The sequence below is a fragment of the Elephantulus edwardii genome, unplaced genomic scaffold (genome assembly GCF_000299155.1).
Source record: "Elephantulus edwardii isolate Elephantulus edwardi_28Jun2011 unplaced genomic scaffold, EleEdw1.0 scaffold00054, whole genome shotgun sequence".
In the NCBI taxonomy this organism is placed as follows: Eukaryota; Metazoa; Chordata; class Mammalia; order Macroscelidea; family Macroscelididae; genus Elephantulus; species Elephantulus edwardii.
Window position 1 is genome coordinate 3,529,356 of NW_006399804.1, and position 12,588 is coordinate 3,541,943.

At 44.0% G+C, this 12,588-nt stretch overlaps 1 protein-coding gene across 1 annotated transcript in view; it reads right to left on the reverse strand.

Moving 5' to 3' along the window:
* Window positions 1–6,424, reverse strand: part of NEBL (nebulette) — a 588,942-nt gene extending 582,518 nt beyond the window's left edge. The window contains exons 1-2 of the mRNA XM_006887052.1: window positions 6,200–6,424; window positions 4,826–4,920 (exon numbers count right to left, since the gene is read on the reverse strand). Coding sequence (XP_006887114.1) covers window positions 4,826–4,920; window positions 6,200–6,268 — 164 coding nt within the window. The 5' untranslated portion in view covers window positions 6,269–6,424. The remainder of the gene's footprint in view (window positions 1–4,825; window positions 4,921–6,199) is intronic.
* Between the last annotated feature and the right edge of the window lie 6,164 nt (window positions 6,425–12,588).

Sequence of the window (12,588 nt, forward strand, 5' to 3'; positions counted from 1 at the left end):
TCATGCTTGGGAGGGTGGAGGGACAGCGCAGGAGGGGAAGGCCCTCTATGAGGTGGATTGATTCAGTGACTGGGGTAATCAGGATGGGAGTGCCAGAGACAGTGTGATTGGCACAGGACAGAGCAGAGTTTAGGGCTGTTGTACATGAGTCGCAAACAACTTGACGGCACATAACAACAACAACAATTGCAAAGAATGAACCTTGATTGGGTTCTGATTTTAAAACACATTCTTAGGGAAAAGGAAGTAATGGGAAAATGGGAGAATGTTATTTGCTACCATGGAATCTATGTTCATTTTCTTAGGGGTGATAATGACTCTGTTCCTGTTTTTAGTAGATAAATGCTTTGTAGGGATGAAGTATCTTGCTGGATGAAATTCTCAGTCAAACAAAAATATTTATACATGAAGTTAGAAGAAAATAGAAAGCCTATCTGACCAAGAGGTAACAATAGCCAAACATTAAAGGTGTTTATAGTATTATTATATTTAATAATTAATATTTATTATTATTATTATAGTATTATTCTTGAAACCAATTTTTGAATATACAAAGTCTCAGGGAAGAAGAACAGTCATTTTCATCTAAGTTCATGGGGATACGGATTCCTGTTCCAAACAAGCTACAGAGGAAATCATGATTTACATGGACACAGAATAGTTATTTTTCAAGTAGCAGTATCATCTTAGAGAATTTTCTACCACTGACTCAGAGAAGTTATGGTGGCCCTTCAGCCAAGACCACAGTACAGAGCTGATAGGTATGTACCAACATACTAAGAGTATGGTCCCCAGTTTACAGAGCGGCCCTGGTCCTTAGAAAAATGAGGCTTGAGAATAAGACAGACCTTCTGAGTCAGAAACCCTCAATTTTGCTGGGTTCCATATTTGAGAAGTAGCATGTTGTTATGTGCCATCGAGTTGCCAATAACCCACAATGACCCTACATACAGCAACTCTGAAGCCTGCCCTGTCCTAAACCTGGCTTATTATATAAATTTAAGGTTAATTTATATAAACTTAAGTATCACCTCTACTTACTCACTAAAAATATATCCCCATCTTCCCTTCCAGAGCTCTGCTGGTATTACGGGTAAGACATCCAGCTGCTAAGCAAAAGGTTGGACATTTAAACCCCACAGCAGCTCCTCGGGTAAAAGCAGCAGCAGTCAGCTCCTGTAAAGGTTTACAGGCTTGGAAACAATTCTACTTCTCTTTCCTAGTGAGTCACCACGACTCAGAAGTTATTCCATGGCAGGCAATGGGTCTTACGGTTTCTTATGATGAATAAAATAGACTATTGGGGCCAAAATTTTAAAAAAAATTTAAAAATTAAAACTCTAATGTTTTAATGTTTTAAATGTGTTACAGACTATGTATGCAAAAAATTTTTAAAATATAATCTATACACTCAATTGAAAGATGTTTAATGAATTAAAAATAAGCCTAAGGCCTGGACCTAAAAGTAGGATGTCTTCTAACTACAAGCAGAATCTTTGTGTTTTGTGGTCTAATATCTCAGACTTCTGTGCCTAGTTCACTGTTGAATGCAAACCAGCCTTCCTGAGACCTCCATGATGTTGTTGTTATTGTTGTGGACCCTCAAGTCAGAAGAAATGACCCATAGCTGACCCTTCAACCAGTTTTCACAGGTAGTAAGTTACATGGGAAGAGAATGTCCATCTTCATCGGGCATAACAGCTAGCAAGTGGGTTCAAAGGTCAAACCTTTGCATTGGCAGTGCAATTCCTTACCACTAAGCCACCAGGACTCAATGGCACTTAACAACACAGAGAGAGAGCAGTTGGCCTCCTGGACCGAAAGTGATGCTACCAAGCCAAAGGTGGGTGACTCTAATCCACAGCCCTCAGGCCTGTTTTTCATTGGTTTTGGTCAAACATCATTCTAGGTCGTATAGCTCTAATGTGTCCCCTTGCCATACAGAGGTAACTTGTGGTTGCTGTGAAGCTGAACACTGTGACACCGATGTGTCAAATGTGATAATGGTCACCTATGGTGGACGGTGTTGGGTGGAGCTCCCCGATTAAAACAAGCTTGGAAGCAGGAGTGGCATCCACTTCCGTAAACAGCTTGCTTCCGGAAACCCTGTGACCCTGGAGAAAGGATGAAAGTCATGCAAGTGTCGAGGACTTTCGTTCATAGGGTCGCTATGAGTCGTGTAAGAGTCGACGGCACTTAGCAACAACAACAAGAAGCCACCAGGGAGGGTGCTCTGGTAGCCCAGTGGTAAGAAGCTGCAATGCAATCCCAAAGGGACAAGGTTTGAATCCAATAGCTTCTCTGAAGGCAAAAGATGGGCAATCTACACCCATATGATTCAGTGATTCTGAAAACCCCTGGAGGACCAGCTGTGTATGGATCAGTTCTTGCTGGATGGCACACAACAACATGCTGCCAGAGCTGTAAGTCCTCCATAACTTACTGTATAACTGGGAATGAGTTATGATCGACAACTCTTAAACTGAATTTTTTTTTCCTTACTTATTTGTGTGTGTACCGTCAAACAGGATCTGACTGGTACAGGAGGAGACTGCCCCTCGTCCAGCAGAGCATCTGGTGGATTAGAACCACACACCTCTGGGATTGCAGTGCAGCGTCTTGCCACTAGGCCACCAGAGCTTCCTAACTAAACTGAATTTAAACTAAGCAGTGAGCAATGAATTTTCAAGCGGCACCATGCCATCAACAGCTCCATTCCAGATGAACCACTTTTGCCTTTTTAAAAAAAGTTTTTTCTCCATCATACAACTCTTTGCTTCTTTCCTTATCTATTTACTTACTTCTTTCTAAAGGGGTCCTGATGATGCAGTGGTTAAACGCTCAGCTAACCAAAATGTTGGCCGCTCAAAATGATCAGTTACTCCTGGAGAGAAAGGCGTGGCAGTTGAAATGCTATGGGACAGCTCCTCTCTCAAAGGCATTGTGAACACTCAGGTTAAACTCCAGGCTATGGGCTGTAAAGCATCCTGATTTGGCCCATAAAATTTGATCAATCAGGCCACAGGCTGAAATAGTTACAAGAGGAGCGGCCCACTTTCCATTAACCAAAGAACAATTATCCTGTTTATGGGCTTTCCAGGCCCTTTCCCTTCTTGCTGCTGCTGTTTACCTTTTGATCTTTAAGCAGTTAATTTATAACTCTCCTTAAAGAAAGAAACCATAACACTGAAATATTTACTTTTTTTCTGTTACACCAATAAGAAATGTGGTATAAGAAGGCTGAAAACATCAGTAAGTTTGAGAATTATCTGTGTACTTCACTGATCTATAAAACCTCTAAATTCTGTTTGTTCTCCTCATTAACTCATTTCTTGAAACGTTTTTTACCTATAAAAGACTGAGCTTGGACCTAAGGGCACACAAAATTTAAAATGAAAACTTCTTACCAGAGAGACACTAATACATTATATATATGTTTATAAAAGTGTCTCTCATAACTCACTCCCATTACATGACAAAACATGATTTTATGAATGTTAATCATGGGCCTTTTATCTGCAGAGGACCCAAACAGAGCTGCCTGCACATCTCTGAAAAGAATGAATCTCCAGTAACAACCCAGATAAAATTCAGACAGAGGTCCACAAGATGGACCACAAGATGACCAGGAAGGAGAAAGCCAAACAATCAGGGCCAAAAGTCCACAGCTGAAAAGAGTGTGGGCTATGCTTACAGGAGTAAGGAAACACAGCAAAGCAGCCACCTGGAAGCACCAGTCAAGTTTTAAGCACATTAGGCATCAAGGAGTAACCATTCCTGAGACTTACCCTCTTGATGGCTCAATGCCTTTAGATCAAATGGGGACATTTTCTTGTACACAGAGTCAATGTGATCTGTAGGGTTTTCAAAGCTATGACCTTTCAGAAGCAGACTGGGGTTTTCTTCTGGGGTGGGACTGAACCCTTCTGTTAACAGTAGACTACTTAACCACACCCTGGAAATGGTAATGTTGTTGTCAGGTGCTGTCCAGTTAAAGAGAACTGCACACACAAGTTTTCCTGGCTGTAATCTTTCTGGAAGCCGATAGATCACAAGGCCTGTCTCCAACTGGGTAGGTTGTAATGGCCAAACTTTCCATCAAGCAGCAAACTATTTAACTGTTGTGTCACCAGGGCTCCCCCTACCAGTAGAGTTGTTGTGAAGATTAAATGAATCAATAAGGAAAAAAAAATTCTTTGAAAAGGGCCTGGCACACAGTAAGTACTATGTAAGTGTTAGCTAATTGCTATTATTGTTTCAAAAATAGGCTAGACGCATGCCTACAGAATAGCGTGCCAAAGAAAGTTGATCATTTTTAATCCCCCTCCACAGCCTACCATCAACAGCGAAAACATCCAATTCTTTGATTCCCTGCTTAGGGTGCAGGATCTCCATCTGAAGAAGTCTCAGCTAAGACTAAGTGAGCATGCCTCTTTCTCCTAGTAACTAGGTTCAGACATAAAATCGCAGTACAGCAACTTCCTATAATTAAATGAAAATTGAATCTACCTGCCATGCATTTCAGAGCCCACACGTTCTCAGTGAGTAAGTTCTACAGGCTAAAAGTCTCTAACTCTGTAATACTGTGAACCTCAAAAACTAATCATCTGATTGACAGACACTCAAACCATCCAGCACATTAAAGAGACATAAATGCAATGACCTTCAACAGAGTATAATCCCCAAAGTCTGTGCCACAAACAGATAATTGGCCACTGCCACACCTGGGTGACACAGCGAGTCAAGGCTTCAGAACAGGCAGATCCACTCACTTTTATGCTGTTGCCGTGCCACACCTGGCATTTAATATGTTGATAGTACTTACGCATTACAATAGGGCTTCTTTTCATAGCCTTTGTAATTGTTCATGTTGAGAGCCATCTTGCAGACCTCGCAATGGAAACATCCTTTATGCCAATACTGGGGGGGAAACATACAAATTTTAAATTTTAATACAATTTCAGTTCCTTTCAGGATAGGTACAAAAAGCTGGCATTTTTATTACAACACAATCCCCGTATTGGAAAATACTACTACAACAAAATGATGGCAACAATCAATGTGTTTGCCTACTCCTCCTCAAATAAATAAGGCAGTTACCAAAACTGAGCTTTAATTTAATCCCCACTATGATTTGCAAACGCAGGAAGGCAGAACCTCCAGGGCTCAGTCCTTACTGTATTTAACTTCTAGGCGTACACAGGACAGTATTGTGAGCTCAGTACAAGGAGAAATGACAACAGTGGAGTGAACAGGTTCAAACTGCCTAAACGCAGCGCTTGTGAGACTCGATAAATGAGTCCAACAGAAGTCAAGCAACCTTAAAGGGCAGGAGCTGAACTAAGAGGTCTTACCCCCCATCCCACCCTGCATCCCAGTCCAGCTTTCACTAAACTGCCAGAAAAGCCAACTCTGGTGATTGTTGGGATGACGACTTGCTCTAATGTAGCGTTTGTATGTGGCATTTGTATGCCTCATTTGCCAAACGCAAATATCAAGAGAAAAGCCTCTGGCTGGTTTCAATTGTCAGCCACCCAGGGTCACTCTTCGGCTGCTCACAACTCCATCCACGCCAGGGAAGCGCAGGGAGCCGGCCCAAAGGGACGAGGTTAATATCACTTCCTTTGGAATTTCCCACCCAGGTGGGCTTCACAGCCGTGGGTTAGGCTGGCCGGCGCTTTCCAGCGGGGATTATTCCTAGCAATGAGGCAGCAGGCGCCTCTTGACATATTAATTACTATTTGCCTCTGCACCTCTCCAGCGTCCCAGGAGGCTCCACATTCCCGCGCTGGGGTGCGGCTGGGTGGAGGGTGCGTGGGCAGCGGGGGATAAGAGCGGAGGCGGGGCGGGAGGGGGCGCGGCTGCAGCGCTGCCTGGGGCGCCCGGCCTCCGTACGCCCGCGACTCCCGGCCCTGGCTGCGCCGTGCGCCCTTCGCTGCAGCCCAGCGGCCGCGCTGCGCCCTCCGCACCCTCGCCGCCCCTACCCCGACAAAAGCTCCAGTGCTTCCTAACCCAAACCTTCTGCTCGCAAACTGTGGTCTCTTGACACTCAGCGAGCATTTTCTTTTGCATACCTCCCCGTGCCAAGCCACACACGCAGACACACTCATCTCTTTTCAAGCCAGAAGCCAAAACTTCACGGAACAGGTGCAGCCCGGCTGCCGGCAGGTCCGGGCTGGCTCGGCGCCCCTGCGCTCACCTTATCCAGGCAATTGACTTTCTCCGTGGGATATACGACTTTCCCGCAGCGGGCACACTGGGGGTTCATTTTCGTGGTTCCCGGGAGCTGCTGCGGCTTCTGCGGGGACGGCGGCGACGGCTGGGGGCTCCGAGGAGCCGCTGTGACATCCCCTGGCGGGCCCCGCACCGCCTCCAGGCAGGCGGAAGGGATGCGGGTGGACAGGCGCCGGAGACGAGAGTCGGCGCCGGGCTCCAACTGACCCGCGGCGCCGAGCGGGCCCAGAGCCGGGAGGACAGCGGGGACGCGAGTTGGGGCGCAGCGGGGCCTAGCGCCTGGGGCTGGCCACGCTCCGGCTCCGGATCGGCTCGGGCTCTGCGTCGCTCGCACTCCAGGTACCGGTGACTCACGCAGACACGCGCTCCCGCCCCTCGCGCTCACTCGCTCCCCCGCCTCGCCACTGCCGCCGCCGCCGCGCAGGCCAAACCCACCGGCGCGCTTCGACCAAAGTTGCAGTGAACGAGCACGTCGGGCACCCCGGGAGGGAGGGCGAAGCGTGGGAAGGGGGAGGGAAGGGACCGGCTGAGCTCTGCAGCAGCTGCGGGCTGCGACGGTGACGCCCGGGAGACGACCTCCCCAGGCAGCCAGGGGCGACCAGGTGGCTTGCCGCGGGGGCTGGGGGTGGCTCCGGAGGAAGGAGTGAACGCTCGGAGGGTTCGAATCCGCGAACTCGCTACCCTTCCTCTTTTCCTTCAAGGTGCTCCCTACCCCCACCCCTAGGGTGATGTTGCGGGTTCCCAGAGGTCGCGCGCGCGGGGAGCGCAGCGCGGAGATGAGGGCACCAGCTCACCCACGCTGGGCGCAGCGCCCACTGCCAGGGTGGAGGCTGTCCGGCTGCGCGCGGCGATGCGCTCCGACCCTGCACCTTGTACTCGGAGACGCGCGGGGAGCCTAAGGAAGCTAATTCCTTGAATCCTGAATAAGAAGGAGCTTTCCCATCACTGTCTTCCAGCTCCTTCACTTTTTAATATCATCAGTTCTTAGAAAACAACTGGTCATTTTAGGCCTGAATCAAGCCTTTCTTGATTAATAAACGGCCATCACTCACTGTAATTGTGTATGTGTGTGCGCGCATATTATATTGTTTTACAGTTAACCAGCACAGGAGCTGCGCAGAAAGTTCTTTACCCGCATTAAGGGAAAGGCTTACAATTCGTGGCCCGAATTAAGAGAGTAAGACAATCCAGCTGAAGGCTGAGGCTAGCAGGAAGCCATGGGGAACATAAACTGCTATTTAGTTTTAATCAGATATTAAAAGGTATTATTGGCCTTATTCCATGAGAAGCAGCAAAAAGAATAAACTACCAGGTTCGAATCTCGACCTTGCCACTTCCTAGTCACGTGACCTTGCATCACTTATCCGTTTTCTTATCTACAAAATGGGGTTTATATTAAAAGATTCAAAGCAGCCTCTACCTTCTTAGTGAGAGAAAAAGGTTTAACAGTTCTGAAATGCTTCAGTCTGACCCACTCAAGGTAAGCACTGAGTCAGCTCTGTTTATTGTAAATTGATTCTTGGGATAATTGAACCAACTTACTCTGCCGATAACACACAGATTAAGACTCGGTCATGGAGGTATGGAATGGAACACTTAATGGTACACAGCAACTACGTGGTTTTTCTTTATAAAAGAAAAAATCATAACTGCAACCTTTGATGAAAAAGGAAGCCTATTGCTTTCTTCGCCTCTTAGGACGATCATATCGAAGATCATGTCAGACATAGCAATATCGTGCTGTTTGATTCTTAAGAAGAGATCATTTCCGACGAAATATTCATCAAATTTAACAGCTTTTAATTGCCATGCTCACAAATCCACAGAAGAAACAAAGCAGCAACAGATATGCTGACAATAGAAGCCCAACTGTTATTTCACAACACCAAGAAGGAATCATAAATGGGGGGGGAGCAATATGATTACCAGAAAGACTTGGGGGGGGGGGGGTTTCCAACTTTTCGATCTTCATTAACTGCAGGTAAATAGACGACAGTTTTGTGTGTGTGCATTCCAAATCATATTCTCCCCTTCCCCCGTGGCCTCATATTCTCTTTTTAAAATGTTGTTCTTGTGTGTCAAGGAATCTGAAGCGACCCATAGCTAACCCTCTGGCGGGTTTTCAGAAGCAGTAAATCACATGGGAGGAAGCTACCCATCCTTCTGCTTTTTGAGATGGCAAGCATAAAATTCTAGGAAAGAGATGATATGTGGCATATATACCCAATTATATTTAACCATAAATTGTGTAATTTCTTAGCAAACAGAATAAGAACACCACTTCTAAAAATGCCTGACATATCGTAGGGGCTATTTAGATGTTTGTTGATAGAAAGTATGAATAAAAAAAATGAATAAATTAAAACAAATTTACTAATGTTGTATTCTCTCAAGGATAAACAGGGAATGGTCAATTGCGTTTTCCTTTCTCATATCTATTTCTCTTACTATTTTCATTTTCTATATAGAGCCAGCTTCTAAGTTTTTTGAATGCCATTTTACTGATGCAAGAATTTTTATACCATCTGTCTTTTAAAAACTTCTTTTTTTCCAGATTCTAAGTATTATAAACAGAAAATGGGCAGCAACATGCCATCTGATCTAGACTTCCTCCAAGGAGCTATATCATTTAATTCATCACTAGAGAGTATCCTAAGAGCGTTTATATAGTTTGATACCTTAATTTTTACATTAGTTAAAATTTCCAACTATGTTGACTCTTTTCCTCTGAGGTCTATTTATATAGTTTGTTGAAGACATAATCACCTTTATTACTCAGGCTGCAAAAATGGAACTCCAAATTAAAAAGCTTTAAAGAGTAATCAATCTTATAAAAGGCCATATGAGATTCAGATTGTGCTAGATTGTGTTACTTGTTCACAATTTTTTTTGTTCTCAACCAAGCCACGTTTTTTGTGAGCTGAGTGTATTTCCCCGCTACTGGGGTGCTGAGATTGGCCATGAGACCTCCTTTGACCAATAGAGTATGATTGGTGGTGGTGGTGATGGTGGTGTTTAGTGCCATCGAGTCATGGTGACTCTATGAAACCAACACTTCTGAACCCTGTCCTGTCCTGTCCCAGCCTCGGAATCTCTGACATACTTTGAGCCCATTGCTGCAACTGTGTCAATCCATCTGGTTGAGGGTCTTCTCTTTTGCTGCCCCTCCACCTTTCCAAGTATGATGACCCTCTCCAGGGAAAAGCTTCTCCTAGCAACATGCTCAAGTAGTAAGGTGAAGCTTTATCATCTTTGCATCCAAGGAACACTCTAGCTGCACCTTCTCCAATACATATCTATTTGTTCTTTTGACAGTCCATGGAATATTTAGAAATCTCTTCCAACATCAGAGCTCAATGGCATAAATTATTTTGTCATTCTTACTGTCTAGCTTTCAGATGCACAGTAAGTGATTGAAGATACCATGACCTGAATAAGGCGCTCCTTTGTCCTCAAACTCAAAATATTGCTCCTCAATATTTTGGAAAAGTCACTAACTACTGACTTTCCCAGTGCAATATGTCTCCTGACTGCTGGTATCAAAGTGTTGGTTGAGGATCCAAGTAAGATGAAGTTGTAGACAGTTTCAATCTTTCTTCTATCATGTGTTGCCTATCAGTATAGTGGTGAGAATTTTTGTTTTCTCCCTATATGCAGTCCATGTTGAAGGCTGTATTCTTTGATCTCCTACAGCAAACCCTTCAAGTCCTCCTCACTTTAGGCAAGCAAGGTTCTGTCATCTGCATAACAAAAGTTATTGTTGAGTGACACTCCCACCTGATTCTTCTTCATAGAGTCTAGCTTTATATATATAATTTTTTACTCGTTTAGATTGAGATTGTTAACAGCTTTCATTTACTTGGCCCTACAATTAACACTCTGGATACCGGCGGCCAGGAAATTAAAATACGAACTGCATTGGAAAAGTCTGCTGTCAGACACCTCTCCAGAGTACTGAAGAGTAGTGATGTCAGTCTGGAGAATAAAGTGAACCTGATCCAGGCCATGGTCTTTGCAGTTACTTGCTATGCATCAGAAAGTTGGACAATGACTAGTGATGATGTCTTTGAGCTATGGTGCTAGAGAAGAGTACTGAATATACCATAGACTTCCAGGAGAATAAACAGGTTTGTCCTAGAGAGGATGAAATCAGGCTACTCCTTGAAGGCAAGGATTCTGAGGCTTCATCTGACATAATTTGAGCATGTTGACCAGTCCTTGGAGAGGGCCACCATGCTGGAAGGGTGGAGGGACAGCACATCAGAGGAAGACCCTTGATGAGATAGATTGATTCAGTGACTGGGGTAATAAGAATGGGTGTGTCAGAGACAATAAGGTTGGCATGGGATAGAGCAGGGTTCAGGGCATTGTACACAGGGTCACTATGAGTCACAAGCAACTCAATGGCACATACCAACAATTTACAAAGTTAGTATATATTGTTTTTCACACCGCATCTTTCCCATTTCCTTAATCCATCCCTCCCTCCATGTATCAAATTGTACAACCCTAGATTACACCCTCCCGCCCACCTCACACCTCAGCTCTCACCTTCTTCCTCTTAGATCCTCAGATCCTCATACTCATTTTAATAGTTATCTTTTTTTTTATTTTTTATTTTTATTTTTTTCTTGGTTTTATTTCTGGTTTACTCATAAATCCTATATACATTATTTTTCACACCAGATCCTTCTCATTTCCTTAACCTTCTCCTTCCTCTACCCATCAAATTGTGTGACCCTATGATTACACAGTCCCCATCCATCCTCACCCCTGTGCTCCCACCCCTCCCCCTCTTTGATTCTCATACATGTTTTATTATCTATTTCTACAATAACTGTCTTAGACCACATTTGTTCTTATGGGACTGAGTTAGTTCACTTAGCATAATGCTCTCCAATCCCTCCCAAGTTAGATAGTGATTTCCAAATCATTGCTCCTGCGTGCTGCATAGTATTACCACAATTTCTCAATCTGTTCAATGTGGTGTTTGGGCTGTTTCCATGTTTTTGATGGTGAGTAACGCTGCTGTGAACATAAGTGTACAAGTCTCTGTGTCTGAGTTTTCATTTTCTCAAGGTATATTTCAAGCAGTGGAATAGCTGGGTTATAGGGAATTTCTATGTTCAACTTTTTAAAGAAATGCCAAACTGCCTTCCAGAGTGGTATTACCATTTTACAATCCCACCGAGAGTATATAAGCGTTCCTATCTCACCACATCCCCGCCAACATTTATTACTTGCTGTCCTATTAAACTTTGCTGCTGCTACTACAGTGAGATGGTATCTCACTATGGTTTTGATTTGCATCTCTCTTATTGCCAGTGCTTTAGAGCATTTCTTCATGTATCTGTTGCCAATCCGAGTATCTTTCTCTGTGAAAATTCTTTTCAGGTCTTTTGCCCATTTTCTAATTGTGTTATCAGGCTTTTTCTTGTAGAGATCCTGTAGGATTCTGTAAACTTTGATAGGAGGCACATGTCTGAAATGGTATTGCCAAATGTTGGGTTTGGTTCCCCCCCGCCCAGTCAGTAAATTTTCCTTTCACTCTGTTGGAAAAGTTCTTGATGTGCACAGGTATTTAATCTTTAGAAGGTCCCATTCATCAATTTTATTCTCTCCAGAGTGCATTTCTGCCTGTATTTAGCAGTCTTTTTCACCATAGACTAGATTAGTGACAAGACACTGCACTGCAATCCCAAGGCACATGATTTGAGGCCACCAGCTGCTCTGTGGGAGAAGGATGGGCAATCTCCTCCCATGTAATTAACTGCCTCTGAAAACCTGCTGGAGAGTCAGCTATGGGTCGATTCCAACTCTATGGTACTCAATAACAAAAACAGGCCATCAAAGCTTGATCTCAGTTTTTCTCTGATTAACTTTATGGTTTGAGGCTTTACTCCCAAGCCTCTGATCCACCTTGAGTTAATTTTTTAGTATGGTGTAAGATGTGGATCCTGTTTCAGCTTTCTGCAGGTAGCAGTCCAGTTTTGCCAGCACCATTTGTTGAAAAGGTTGTCATTCCCCCATTTGTTAGGTTTTCTTTCCTTGTTGAGTATCAGTTGATCACAGATAGTGGAGTTCTCAATTCTGTTCCATTGGTCTACATGCCTGTTGTTGTACCAGTATCATGCTGTTTTGGTTACTATCACTGTGTAGTAGGTTTTGAGGTCAGGGAGTGCTATGCCACCCACTTCATTTTTGTTTCTCAGAAGTGCTTTGCTTATTCAGGGTCTCTTTCCTCTCCAAATAAAGATGACAATTTCCCTTTTGATATCCTTGAAAAATGAATTTAGAATCTGTGTTGGGATTGCATTGAACATGTAGATTACTTTTGGTAGGATTGTCATTTTC